Below are 15,125 nucleotides of genomic sequence, written 5' to 3' on the forward strand. Positions count from 1 at the left end.
ATGTGTATGGAAACACAAAAGACCTCAAATATCCAAAAAATTCTTGAGAAAGAAAAGCAGAGCTTCAGGAATCATACTCCTTGACTTCAGACTATACTATAAAGCTACAGTAATCAAAACAGTATGGTACTGGCACCAAAACAGACATATAGATTGATGAAAGAGGATAGAAAGCCTATATATACATAAACCCTTACTCTTATGTCAATTAATCAATGATAAAGGAAGAAGAATATACAAAGGAGAAAAAACAGTCTCTTCAATAAGTATGCTGAGAAAACTGAGCAATTGCATGTAAAAAAAATGAAATTGCAGCATTCTCTAACTCCATATACAAAAATAATCTCAAAGTGGATTAAAGACCTAAATGAAAGTTTGGATACTATAAAACTCCTAGAGTAAAGCAGACCAAACACTCTAATAAATCAAAAATAAATGGAACCTAATCAAACTTATAAACTTTTACACAGCAAAGGAAACCATAAAAAAATGAAGATTTAGCTACAAAATGAGAGAAAATATTTGCAAATAATGCAACTGACAAGGGTCTAATTTCCAAAATATACAAACCACTCATATGATTCAGCAAATCCCCCCCAAAAAAACGGGCAGAAGACCTAAATAGACATTTCTCCAAAGGAGCCATGCAGGTGACCAATAGGCAAATGAAAAGATGCTTAACATTGTCAGCCATTAGAGAAATGAAAAGCAAAACCTCAATGAAATACCACTGCATACTGGTGAGAATGAGCATCATTAAAAAGTTTACAAATAGCAAATGCTCGAGAGGGTGTGGAGAAAGCATTCCCACTGATTGGCAACTTAGTACAGCAATTATGGAAAACAGGCTGGAGGTTCCCCAGAAAACTAAAAATAGAATTACTGTATGATCCAGTAATCTCACTTCTGGGCTATATATCCAGACAAAACTATAATTCAAAAAGATACATGCGTCTTTATGTTCTGTAGCAGCACTGTTTGCAATAGTCAAGACATGGAAACAACCTAGATGTCCATCAATAGATGAATGAATGATGAAGATGTGGTATGCATGCGTATATTAATATATATATATGTGTGTGTTCTGTTCCGTTCAGTCGCGTCCTACTCTTTGCGACCCCGTGGACTGTAGCCTACCAGGCTTCTCCATCCATGGGATTCTCCAGGCAAGAATACTGGAGTGGGTTACCATTTCCTTCTCCAGGGGATACATATACATATATATATGGTGACATACTGCTCAGCGTAGGAAGGAATGAAGTAAGGCCTTTTACAGCAACATGGATGCAACTAGAGATTATCATACTGAGTGAAGTATGTCAGAAAAAGAAAGACAAGTACCATATGGTATCACTTATATGTGGAATTTAAAATTAAACTTATCTACAGACATACAGAACAGATTTGTGTACCAAGTGGGAGGGTTTGGGGAAGGATGGACTGGGAGTTTGGGGTTAGTAGATGCAAACCATTACATACAGGGTAGAGAAACAACAAGGTCCTGCTGTATGGCATAGGGAACAAATAATATTATCTTGAGATAAATCATAACGAAAAACAGTGGATATGTGTATAACTGAGTCACTTTGCTATTCCATAGAAGTTAACACAACATTGTAAATCAACTATACTTCAATAAAAAATAGAAACTACAATGAGGTATTGTCTCACACCAGTCAGAATGGCCATCATCAGTAAATGTTTGCGAGGGTGTGGAGTAGAGGGAACCCTCCTACAGTGTTGGTGCGAATGTAAATTGGTACAGCCACTATAGAGAACAGTATGGAGTTTCCTTAAAAATAATAGAGTTACCGTATGATCCAGCAGTCCCACTTCTGTGCATACATCTGGAAAAGATGAAAACTCTAATTTGAAAAGATGCATGCAACTCACTGTTCATAGCAGTACTATTTATGGTAGTTAAGACGTGGAAGCAACCTAACTGTTCATCAACAAACAAATGGATAAATATGGGGTACATATATACATTGGAATATTCAGTTCAGTTCAGTAGCTCAGTCATGTCCAACTCTGCAACCCTTTGGACTGCAGCACACCAGGCCTCCCTGTCCATCACCGACTCCCAGAGTTTACCCAAACTCATGTCCATTGACTTGGTGATGCCATAAAAAAGAATGAAATAATACCATTTGCAAAAATGGATGAACCTAGAGATTATCATATTAAGTGAAGTAAGTCAGATAGAGGAAGACAGATAATCATATGATATCTCTTATATGTGGAATCTAAAAAAAAAAAAACCAACAGATACAAATGAACTTATTCACAAAACAAATGTAGACTCACATAGAAAACAAATTTATCGTTACCAAAGGGGAAATGTGGGGGAGAAAGGAAATTAGGGGATTGGGATAGGAGATATAAAAACCACTATATATAAAATAAATAACAAGGACCTATTGTATAGCACAAGGAACTATATTCAATATCTTGTAAGAAATTATAATGGAAAAGAGTCTGAAAAGGAATATATATGTAATTGAATCATTTTGCTGTATACCTGAAGTGAATACATTCCAAATCAACTGTATTTGTTTTGAGAAAATGTCTTAATAGAAGTCTTTGGGGAAAGTGCTAATAATCTTATCTCCTGATAATGCAAATATTGAAGGAGTTGATTATAGGGACCCATTTCTACTCTATTTCCTTCCATCTTTCGTTGCCAACTGGCCAGTTCTTGCCTGGGTAAGGGCAGCAGAGAACCACTGACACACATGAACGTCGTGGTTCTTTTCACATTCTTAGCTTGAAGTTCTGAGGTTTTTATGGGCACCACGTTCTGTAAGTTATTGTCGGCAACAGTTTATGGCATGTTTTGCTCCAATATAACAGGGTCACCATTAGTTTATTAATAGTTTTGTCTGTTGCTCTGTTGCCTGCTACCCAGTGACTTAGCCAGTGCCACATATTTTAGAATTTTGTTATGATAGTTCTCTAATTCTGGTATTAATTTCTGTATTGAAGAAAAGGCTGCTGTAAAGGGATACAAAAGTGAAATGGCTTAAATGAGGAAAAAATATATTTCTTCCTCAGATAACAGGCCTACTGATACAGGCGGTAGCGATGCTATGTTCCATGAAGGAAATGGAGACATGAGGGGTAAACTACCAAAATGTTGGATTTGGACTCAGATCCTCAGCCTTGTTTTAATCATTGTGCTGTACTTAATGTATATTAATCTCTTCCTGGTGGCTAGTGAGCTTTTTGAGGTGTCAGAAATTTACCTGGGCCTTGACCCCTTGCATTTGCTAGCTTATAGTAAGTGTTCAATAAATGTTTGAATGAATGAATACCTATTTTATTTCTGAGTGAGTTAAGGCATAGAGACCTAACCAAACTTGACACAGTCAGGGGTAGAACACAAGAATATATGTACAGGAGAAGCTGTCTTAGAGAAGAGACTACTTCCATGAACAGGAAACATATAGACAGTATCATTTTGATCTCCTTAGAAATAGTTACTGTAAAAATCTTTTGATGTGATTCAGTTCAGTTCAGTAGAGTTCAGTCGCTCAGTCGTGTCCGACACTCCGCGACCCCATGAATCACAGCACACCAGGCCTCCCTGTCCATCACCAACTCCTGGAGTTCACTCAAACTCATGTCCATTGAATCGGTGATGCCATCCTGCCATCTTATTCTCTGTCGTCCCCTTCTCCTGCCCCCAATCCCTCCCAGCATGTCTTTTCCAGTGAGTCAACTCTTCGCATGAGGTGGCCGAAGTACTGGAGTTTCAACTTTAGCATCAGTCCTTCCAGTGAACACCCAGGACTGATCTCCTTTAGAATGGACTGATGGGATCTCCTTGCAGTCCAAGGGACTCTCAAGAGTCTTCTCCAACACCACAGTTCAAAAGCATCAATTCTTCGGCGATCAGCTTTCTTCACAGTCCAACTCTCACATCCATACATAACCATGGGAAAAACCATTGCCTTGACTAGACAGACCTTGGTTGGCAAAGTAATGTCTCTGCTTTTCAATTTGCTATCTAGGTTTGTCATAACTTTCCTTCCAAGGAGTAAGCATCTTTTAATTTTATGACTGCAGTCAGCATCCGGAGTGATTTTGGAGCCCAAAACAATAAAGTCTGACACTGTTTCCACTGTTTCTCCATCTATTTCCCATGAAGTGATGAAACCAGATGCCATGATCTTTGTTTTCTGAATGTTGAGCTTCAAGCCAACTTTTTCACTCTCTTTCACTTTCCTTAAGAGGCTTTTTAGTTCCTTTTCACTTTCTGCCATAAGGGTGGTGTCATCTGCATATCTAGGTTATTGATATTTCTCCCAGCAATCTTGATTCCAGCTTGTGCTTCTTCCAGCCCAGCATTCCTCATGATGTACTCTGCATATAAGTTAAATAAGCAGGGTGACAATATACAACCTTGATGTACTCCTTTTCCTATTTGGAACCAGTCTGTTGTTCCATGTCCAGTTCTAACTGTTGCTTCCTGACCTGCATACAGGTTTCTCAAGAGGCAGGTCAGGTGGTCTACTATTCCCATCTCTTTCAGAATTTTTTCCTCAGTTTATTGTGATCCACACAGTCAAAGGCTTTGGCATAGTCAATGAAGCAGAAATAGATGTTTTTCTGGAACTCTCTTGCTTTCTCCATGATCCAGTGGATGTTGGCAACTTGATCTCTGGTTCCTCTGCCTTTTCTAAAACCAGCTTGAACATCTGGAAGTTCACGGTTCACGTATTGCTGAAGCCTGGCTTGGAGAATTTTGAGCATGACTTTACTAGCATGTGAGATGAGTGCAGCTGTGTGGTAGTTTGAGCATTCTTTGGCATTGCCTTTCTTTGGGATTGGAATGAAAACTGATCTTTCCCAGTCCTGTGGCCACTGCTGAGTTTTCCAAATTTGCTGGCATATTGAGTGCAGCACTTTCACAGCATCATCTTTCAGGATTTGAAATAGCTCTACTGGAATTCCATCACCTCCACTAGCTTTGTTCGTAGTGATGCTTTCTAAGGCCCACTTGACTTCACATTCCAAGATGTCTGGCTGTAGGTGAGTGATCACACCATCGTGATTGTCTTGGTTGTGAAGATCTTTTTTGTACAGTTCTTCTGTGCATTCTTGCCACCTCTTCTTAATATCTTCTGCTTCTGTTAGGTCCACACCATTTCTGTCCTTTATCGAGCCTATCTTTGCATGAAATATTCCCTTGGTATCTCTAATTTTCTTGAAGAGGTCTCTAGTCTTTCCTATTCTGTTGTTTTCCTCTATTTCTTTGCATTGATCTCTGAGGAAGGCTTTCTTATCTCTCCTTGCTATTCTTTGGAACTCTGCTTTCAGATGCTTATATCTTTCCTTTTCTCCTTTGCTTTTCACTTCTCTTCTTTTCACAGCTATTTGTAAGGCCTCCTCAGACAGCCATTTTGCTTTTTTGCATTTCTTTTCCATGGGGATCGTCTTTTCCCTGTCTCGTGTACAAATGTTACGAACCTCTGTCCATAGTTCATCAGGCACACTATCAGATCTAGTCCCTTAAATCTATTTCTCACTTCTACAGTATAATCATAAGGGATTTGATTGAGGTCATATCTGAATGGTCTAGTGGTTTTCCCTACTTTCTTCAATTTAAGTCTGAATTTGGCAATAAGGAGTTCATGATCTGAGCCACAGTCAGCTCCTGGTCTTGTTTTTGCTAACTGTATAGAGCTTCTCCATCTTTGGCTGCAAAGAATATAATCAATCTGATTTCGGTGTTGACCATCTGGTGATGTCCATGTGTAGAGTCTTCTCTTGTGTTGTTGGAAGAGGGTGTTTGCTATGATCAGTGCATTCTCTTGGCAAAAACTATTAGCCTTTGTCCTGCTTCATTCCGTGCTCCAAGGCCAGATTTGCCAGTTACTCCAGGTGTTTCTTGACTTCCTACTTTTGCATTCCAGTCCCCTATAATGAAAAGGACATCTTTTTTGGGTGTTAGTTCTAAAAGGTCTTGTAGGTCTTCATAGAACCGTTCAACTTCGGCTTCTTCAGCGTTACTGGTTGGGGCATAGGCTTGGATTACTGTAATTTTGAATGGTTTGCCTTGGAAACAAACAGAGATCATTCTGTCGTTTTTGAGATTGCATCCAAGTACTTTATTTTGGACTCTTGTTGACCATGATGGCTACTCCATTTCTTCTAAGGGATTCCTGCCCACAGTAGTAGATATAATGGTCATCTGAGTTAAATTCACCCATTCCAGTCCATTTTACTTCGCTGATTCCTAGAATGTTGATGTTCACTCTTGTCATCTCCTGTTTGACCACTTCCAATTTGCCTTGACTCTTGGACCTAACATTCCAGGTTCCTATGCAATATTGCTCTTTACTGCATTGGACCTTGCTTCTATTACCGGTCACATCCACAACTGGGTATTGTTTTTGCTTTGGCTCCTTCCCTTCATTCTTTCTGGATTTATTTCTCCACTGATCTCCAGTAGCATATTGGGCACCTACCAACCTGGGGAGTTCCTCAGTCAGTATCCTATCATTTTGCCTTTTCTTACTGTTCATGGGGTTCTCAAGGCAAGTATACTGAAGTGGTTTGCCATTCCCTTCTCCAGAGGACCACAGTCTGTCAGACCTTTCCACCATACTAAGCTTTAACAATTAAGGAAGGTGGTAAAGTCTATATATACATGATGGAAAGAAGAAAAAAATCTGTGAAGAAGTGTGAATGTGGTCTTCATTCTAACATTTTTAGTACCTAAAATAATTATACCAAAGGCAAAAGACTTTTTTAAAATCTAAGTGTGGGAAAAAAAAAACTATCCACAGTGTATCCAGGCACCTTTTTCGTCAAAATATTTTAAATAACTCATAGCATATCTTTCTATTTGTTTCATATCTCTCTATTTGTCTGTGTGTGAAGTTTCAGAAATCATTTCTTCTACCAAGGGAATGACATATTTTAAAATGGTGAGTTCTACATCTTAAAAATGGATAAGCTTAGGACTTCCTGGTGGTTCCAGTGGTTCGGAATCCACCTGCCAGTGCAGGGGACATAGGCTCGGTTCCTGGTCCGGGAAGATTCCACATGCTGTGGGGTAGCTAAGCCATGTGTGATAACTGCTGAGCCCACATGCCTAGAGCCTGTGCGCCACAACAAGAGAAGCCACCACAGTGAGAAGCCCGTGTACCGCAACTGAAGAGTAGCCCCGACTTGTCACAACTAGAGAAAACCTACGCACAGCAGCAAAGACCCAGCACAGCCAAAAATAATAAACAGAGAATTCTTTAAAAAGTGAAAAACTTATAATGTTTTGGGTATTCATGAGGATTGTTTCTGAACAACTGAACTAAGAAAATACTGCTCTATTTATTATTATTATGTGAATCATAACAAAGATAATAGTTAACTATTGATATGTAAAACTGAATGAAAACAAATTTCTAACCTTTATTCCTAAGCCTTATGGAGAATATGGATCTTTTGGATAAATTGAAAGTACTAAGTAACAAAGCATAGGTTTCCTTAAAATGGACATTTGTATGCCTCCTATTTTGTTTGAGATGTTATTTTTTTTTCTCATAGGGGGAGCACTATTATTTTAGCAAGAATCACTAACTGGAAGTGCAGCATTGGTTATTTAATGATATTAAAATGAAGTTTTGATCAGCAGAGGTAAGACTATGGCATTTCTTTTGTGTTTAATTCATAATAGATCAAAATATTTGCTAAATTTCTATGAAGAACTGTTTTAAGAAATGCGAAGGGTCAATATTATCCCACTTGCAAATAACAAGTTAGCCTTCCCGAGCAACATGGATGTCATCAGAAGACTCAAGACTCCTCCTGGGTCAGAGAAAAGGATGGTTTATATGCAGGGCAGTAGCAGTGGCTGGAGTACGAGGCAGCCTGCTTAAGAGTAGTTTGTGTTACATGAGAGGACGCCTTAGCTGAGGGACCTGAATTTTTTGTGAGGGACAGTGAGCCTGCTGATTTATGCCTCAGAGGAGACTTTATCTTTATCACGTGGGACAGTAAAAAGATTTGCCCTTAACTCCAGTATGAGACACTGTCCCTGATTCCTGACGCTTTGCTAAACATGTGTCCTTGAAAAATAGTTTGAAATAAAGGCAGTCAGTGTCTCTGCTTGCAAGACATGCAGTAACATGAGGACTCTCAGAATTGTCTTTCAACACTTTCTTACTACATCAGATTGCTTTTTAAAGTATGTATTATTTATAAGGATGATTGCAACGATGCTTTTTGAAATGGTGTGAAGATGGGAACTATTGAACTATTAATACCTAACAATAGGAGATAGTTTAAATTATAATATCACAGTATAATAGTTATTAACATCAATATTGGTAAAAATAAATGAAATAAGCAGATGAAACTAAATATACATAATTTGATCCTCGTTTTATAGAAAATGTACAAATATACACACATATAAAGAATATATACCAAAGTATGTATTTCAGTGGGTAGAATTATAAATGTTTCCTTTTTTTCTTGTCTCTTTCTTTTTGACCTCTTGAAAATGAACACTTTAGACTTTTGTAATGAGGGGAAAATTGTTTTTAATTAAAAAATGAGCAGTCATTTAAGAACTTCACCTGACAGAGAAAAAGCTTCATAAATTTAAATGGGAATTAAAGAACGCCAATTCTTTTTTTGACTCTGAGTTGCCTTTATGTGAAGTGCAGTGTAGAACTAGAAGAGAATAATTAGATAACTTAATTTTTCACTTAAAACGTTACCTTTTACCAATGATAAAGTCAAGAGTTACTTTTAACAATTTGCTGTATTATTTATTATAACATAGTTGTCGCAAAGAGAAACAAATCTTAGGAAAGCATTCACACAGGGTAGATCTTCTGGGGTAGTGCTGTCTAATATTTCCTTAGTGCGTGTGTATAGTGAGTGTAGATTCTGGTGCTGTGCAGTCGGATCAAGCTAAGTCAGGAGCACTAAATGAATTGCCTTCATTTTTAATTCCTCCCTGCATATAATACTCTGAAATATGTTTAATGTTAATGATTTTGTAAATTGGCATTTTTTTGTGTGTGCTTCTCATGATTTTTTTCCCCTACTTTAACCAAGGTGCTGTTACCAGATTTGTCTTCTGAGTATAAACTAAAAATGACTGAAGTTCAAGCAATGGTAGAATTCTCCGTGGAGCTAAACAAGTTCTACAATGTGGATTTATTTCAGAGAGGGTTTGTATTTTAATGTGAAAATTCTGTATTTTGCATAAGATAAATTGTACAGTTTTCATTTAAATTTAAGTACATACTTTTGTTCGAGCATATAGAAAGAAAACAATGAGCTATATTCAAGGGTTTTCGTAGTGAAATTTTATTTCTAAATAAATGAGTATTATTTCTATGGATTTAATGAAGATTCTGGATATATTTAACTTGTGTTTATGAATTTGTACTGAACACTGAGAGGACTTCAATGAAAATTGATAAAGATTTCATTTCTGCTCTTTTAAAAGATGACAGTGTGTGGGCTTTCAAAAAAGCAGAATATACACACACAATATACATATACAAAATAGGAATATAAAATGATGACTCTTTAAAAAGTATATATAGAAAGTGCTCTAGGAATCAGAAGCAAAAGACCTCTTTCTGGGCTAGCATGTCAGGAAAGGCCCATGACAGGGGATAGGGTCAAAGCATGGGTAAGAGTGATAGGGAGAGGATAAGGTGAAAGACCCTCTCGGTGGGAGAAAACATTGATAATCGAGTCTTGGAAACAGGAATGAACATAACTCTTATTTTAAAGAGTTATAAAGGGCAAAATGATAGGATACTGAATGAGGAATTCCCCAGGTCGGTAGGTGCCCAATATGCTACTGGAGATCAGTGGAGAAATAACTCTAGAAGGAATAAAGGGATGGAGCCAAAGCAAAACCAATACCCAGTTCTGGATGTGACCGGTGATAGAAGCAAGGTCTGGTGCTGTAAAGAGCAATATTGCATAGGAACCTGGAATGTTAGGTCCAAGAGTCAAGGCAAATTGAAAGTGGTCAAACAGGAGATGACAAGAGTGAATGTCGACATTCTAGGAATCAGCGAAGTAAAATGGACTGGAATGGGTGAATTTAACTCAGATGACCATTATATCTACTACTGTGGGCAGGAATCCCTTAGAAGAAATGGAGTAGCCATCATAGTCAACGAAAGAGTCTGAAATGCAGTACTTGGATGCAATCTTGAAAATGACAGAATGATTTCTGTTCATTTCCAAGGCAAACCATTCAATATTACAGTCATCCAAGTCTATGCCCCAACCAGTAACGCTGAAGAAGCTGAAGTTGAACGGTCCTATGAAGACCTACAAGACCTTTTAGAACTAACACCCAAAAATGATGTCCTTTTCATTAAAGGGGACTGGAATGCAAAAGTAGGAAGTCAAGAAACACCTGGAGTAACAGGCAAATTTGGCCTTGGAGCACGGAATTAAGCAGGGCAAAGGCTAATAGTTTTTGCCAAGAGAACGCACTGGTCATAGCAAACACCCTCTTCCAGCAACGCAAGAGAAGACTCTACACATGGACATCACCAGATGGTCAACACTGAAATCAGATCGATTATATTATTTGCAGCCAAAGATGGAGAAGCTCTATACAGTTAGCAAAAACAAGACCAGGAGCTGACTGTGGCTCAGATCATGAACTCCTTATTGCCAAATTCAGACAATTGAATTTTACTCAACCTTAAAAAAGAATGAAATAGTGTCATTTTCAGCAGCATGGTGAACCTAGAGATTATCATACCAATTGAAGTAAGTCAGACAGAGAGAGTTAAATATCTGATGATATAACCAATATGTAGAATCTAAAAAGATGATACAAATGGACTTGTTTATAAAGCAGAAAAGACTCACAGACTTTGAATACAAACTGATGGTTACTAAAGGGTAAATGTGGGAAAGAGGGATAAGTTGGTAGTTTGGGGATGAAATGTACACACTGCTATGCATTAAATAGTTATGCAACAAGAACGTACCTATAGCTCAGGGAAGTCTACTCATTATTCCGTAAAAAAATGTTGTTGTTCATTCGCTAAGGCGTGTCCAACTCTTTGCAACCCCGTGTACTGCAGCACGCCAGGCTTCCCTGTCCTTCACTATCTCCCAGAATTTGCTTAAACTCACGTCCATTGAGTCAGGGATGCATCCAACCATCTCACCCTCTGTCCTTCCCCTCCTGATTTCAATCTTTCCCCAGAATCAGGGTCTTTTCCAATGAATTGGCTGTTTGCACCATGTGGCCAAAGTATTGGAGCTTCAGCATCAGTGCTTCCAATGGGTATTGAGGGCTGATTTCCAGATGTTCAAGCAGGTTTTAGAAAAGGCAGAGGAACCAGAGATCAAGTTGCCAACATCCACTGGATCATGGAGAAAGCAAGAGAGTTCCAGAAAAACATCTATTTCTGCTTCATTGACTATGCCAAAGCCTTTGACTATGTGGATCACAATAAACTGTGGAAAATTCTGAAAGAGATGGGAATAGCAGACCACCTGACCTGCCTCTTGAGAAACCTGTATGCAGGTCAGGAAGCAACAGTTAGAACTGGACATGGAACAACAGACTGGTTTCAAATAGGAAAAGGAGTGTGTCAAGGCTATATATTGTCACCTTGCTTATTTAACTTCTATGCAGAGTACATCATGAGGAACGCTGGGCTGGAAGAAGCACAAGCTGGAATCAAGATTGCTGGGAGAAATATCAATAACCTCAGATATGCAGATGACACCACCCTTATGGCAGAAAGTGAAGAGGAATTCAAAGGCCTCTTGATGAAAGTGAAAGAGGAGAGTGAAAAGTTTGGCTTGAAGCTCAACATTCAGAAAACAAAGATCATGGCATCTGGTCCCATCACTTCATGGGAAATAGATGGAAAAACAGTGGAAACAGTGTCAGACTTTATTTTGGGGGGCTCCAAAATCACTGCAGATGCTGATTGCAGCCATGAAATTAAAAGACACTTACTCCTTGGAAGGAAAGTTATGATGAACCTAGAGAGCATATTAAAAAGCAGAGACATTGCTTTGCCAACCAGGGTCCGTCTAGTCAAGGCTATGGTTTTTCCCGTGGTCATGTATGGATGTGAGAGTTGGACTGTGAAGAAAGCTGATCGCCGAAGAATTGATGCTTTTGAACTGTGGTGTTGGAGAAGACTCTTGAGAGTCCCTTGGACTGCAAGGAGATCCCATCAGTCCATTCTAAAGGAGATCAGTCCTGGGTGTTCACTGGAAGGACTGATGCTAAAGTTGAAACTCCAGTACTTTGGCCACCTCATGCGAAGAGTTGACTCACTGGAAAAGACTCTGATGCTCGGAAAGGTTGGGGGCGGGAGGAGAAGGGGATGACAGAGAATGAGATGGCTGGATGGCATCACCGACTTTGTGGACATGAGTTTGAGTGTACTCCGGGAGTTGGTGATGGACAGGGAGGCCTGGCGTGCTGTGATTCATGGGGTCGCAGAGAGTTGGACACGACTGAGCGACTGAACTGAACTGAAGAGGCTGGACATTTTCTGGTAGAATTGCAGAAGAAAAGACAGCAGAGGAGAGGTTATGTTTGTGAAGGGCTTTTTTTTCTGGAGGAGAGTTGATACTAGGGTTTGGGGTAGCCACTGGTGGTTTCCAAGAACCGATGACATGATCACCATTATTACAATTAGTACTTACTGACATATGGATTGCATGATGATACTGAATGGATGGTCTGGCTGAAGAAATAGAGGCCCAGGGACAGGGTAGAAGGGCTCACAATATCTCAGGACATAAACCTGAGTCTCTGAGCTGGGTAGGTAGTGGTGGGGCCATGACTGGGGAGATGATGAAAGAAATAATCCTATTGTTGATGGTTTATCTCGGCTTTGCCATCTTGTTGAAAAAACAAAGACAGCTGTGCTCTATTCCACATGGTCTCTCACCTGTCAGCAGGACAGCCTGGGCTTGTACTCCTGGCAGAGGGGGAGTCCAAGAAAGCGAGCAGAAGGTGCCGGTTTGCTACATTGACACAGTTGTCACCACACTGTGTTCTGCTGGCTAAACAAGTTACAGAGCCTTCCCAGGTCTGGGCTGGTGGCTCTTTGGCCAGTGAAACTTCTATAAAACTTGATGGGAATTCTGCGTGTCTGGTATGGTTGATTCCGTGCTCTGAAACCCACACCCACTGTTGTTTAGTGAGACATGACTGCTCTCTAGATGAATCACTACTGTGTGGAGATCAGAATTCTGTGGAATCCTGCCCTTGAACTTCCTAAAAGCCCTTTTGTCAAGCTGAAAATGTCTACTTAGACACTGCCCTTAGCTCTTTTGGAGATCTTAAGAAAGGGATTTACAGTCACACCCTTGATTAGATCTTTGTATGAAGTTTTATTTTCCACACCAGGAAGTCTTGGTTCCTCTCGGTTTTCTCTAGATTCTGCTTATAAAATGACCAGGTGTTTCTTTAGCTCATCTCTTTCTTGCAGAACCTTAACTGTACTTGGCTTGGAGCAACCAGGTGACATTTTCAGCATTCTGCCAGAAAATTAACTTGCTTAAGCCAAAAAGTTCCTTTTAGATACAGTCTAACTTCTTTTAAGTTATTGTTCGAAAGCATAGTCACCAAAAGTTTATCACTTCAAAACACGGGTCACTGTTTTTTAAGTCTCATATAGTTTCCTCATTATTTTTCTTGCCTTTGTAACTGTAACTACTACTTTGGTCCCAAAGTCAGTGACACGTATTTTGTTTTTATTAGTACCAATTTCCGTATTAGTTATTTTAATGCAGCTAACAAAAAACCCAAAGCCTCAGTGGCATCACAACGGCAAACATTTATTTGAGCTCACAGATCTGTGGACCAGCTGGATGGTTGCACCAGTCTGGGTTGGCTGGGCTCGCTCACAGTTGGCTGGCAGGAGCTGCGTGGTGTAGAACGGACACCTGGGTGCACTCAGCTCTGCTCTGTCACCTCTCATCCTGCAGTGTTACTCTCACCGAGGAGGCAGGAATCCAGGGAGACAGAGAAACCTTACAAAAAGACCTAGGCTTGGCACTAGCTCACTGTCATCTCTGCCACAGCCTACTGCCTAAAACAAGTGGTCAGGCCAGCCCAAAGGGATGGGGACCTGCACCCCACTTGTTGATGGGAGGCTTACTGTGAGAGGCATGGATACGAGGATGGGTGAAAAAAAATTGAGGCCTTTAAAAGTCAGTCTCCCATACACTTTTATGTTTTTTTGGGATTGTTATTAATTTCTGTGAGACCTTTTGAGGTTATTAAGTGAAAGTGAAAGTTGCTCAGTTGTGTCTGACTCTTTGCGACCCCATGGACTACAGAGTCCATGGAATTCTCCAGGCAAGAATAAAAAGTGGGTAGCCTTTCCCTTCTTCAGGGGATCTTCCCAACCCAGGGATCGAACCCAGGTCTTTCACCTTGCAGCTGAGCCACCAGGGAAACCCAAGAATACTGGAGTGGGTAGCCTGTCCCTTCTCCAGCGGATCTTCCTGACCCAGGAATCGATCAGGGTCTTCTGCACTGCAGTTGGATTCTTTACCAACTGAGCTATGAGGTTATTAAGAGTAGGATTTAATGACTGATTCCATGTGGAGGATATTGCAGAGACAGAAAAAACATTAAAAAATATGTATGTGGAGGTATGTCTTTACATGATGTCTAGGATTACTTTGAAATAGCTCAGCAAAGAAAAAAATTACATATGAATCAAATATGGCAAAATCTTTTTCATTGGTAGAAAATGGGCAGTGGGGTTTGAGTTCACTGCTCTACTTTTTACAAATTTGGAATTTTTAATAAAAAATTTAAATGATAATGCTGAAGTTTTGCATCACATTGACTTGGACAATATTAGTGATACTGATGTACATAATGAAGTTACAAGGGATCGTAGTGTGGAATTTAAGGTTGGTTCATTTTGTTAGGTTGAGTGTGAGGTAAGATCCAAGTAGAGACAGTTCATAATTGAAGTTATGGAACTGTAAATATGGTCTAAGTGAACTGCTCTTCCATCTTACTGTCAGCCATCATAAGCATAGCATGTGTGATTGCTGCTTTCATTTATTTTCTGCTGTTCTGCAGTCTAGTTTCCACATCCATTGAGGACTCTTGAATGTTGTTACTGATC

At 39.5% G+C, this 15,125-nt stretch overlaps 1 protein-coding gene across 6 annotated transcripts in view; it reads left to right on the plus strand.

Moving 5' to 3' along the window:
- Nucleotides 1–15,125, plus strand: part of FAM135A (family with sequence similarity 135 member A) — a 147,213-nt gene that overhangs the window by 16,255 nt on the left and 115,833 nt on the right. For 3 of the 6 annotated variants that reach the window (XM_088840491.1, XM_055432812.2, XM_055432815.2), the window contains exons 2-3: nt 7,552–7,641; nt 9,073–9,188. The exons of the other annotated variants lie outside the window; for them this stretch is intronic. In XM_088840491.1, the coding sequence (XP_088696617.1) occupies nt 9,112–9,188 (77 nt within the window). In that variant the 5' untranslated portion in view covers nt 7,552–7,641; nt 9,073–9,111. The remainder of the gene's footprint in view (nt 1–7,551; nt 7,642–9,072; nt 9,189–15,125) is intronic. 6 annotated transcript variants of the gene reach the window in all.

The sequence above is a fragment of the Moschus berezovskii genome, chromosome 10, assembly GCF_049115385.1.
Source record: "Moschus berezovskii isolate FMDL1 chromosome 10, NW_MosBer_1.0, whole genome shotgun sequence".
In the NCBI taxonomy this organism is placed as follows: domain Eukaryota; kingdom Metazoa; phylum Chordata; class Mammalia; order Artiodactyla; family Moschidae; genus Moschus; species Moschus berezovskii.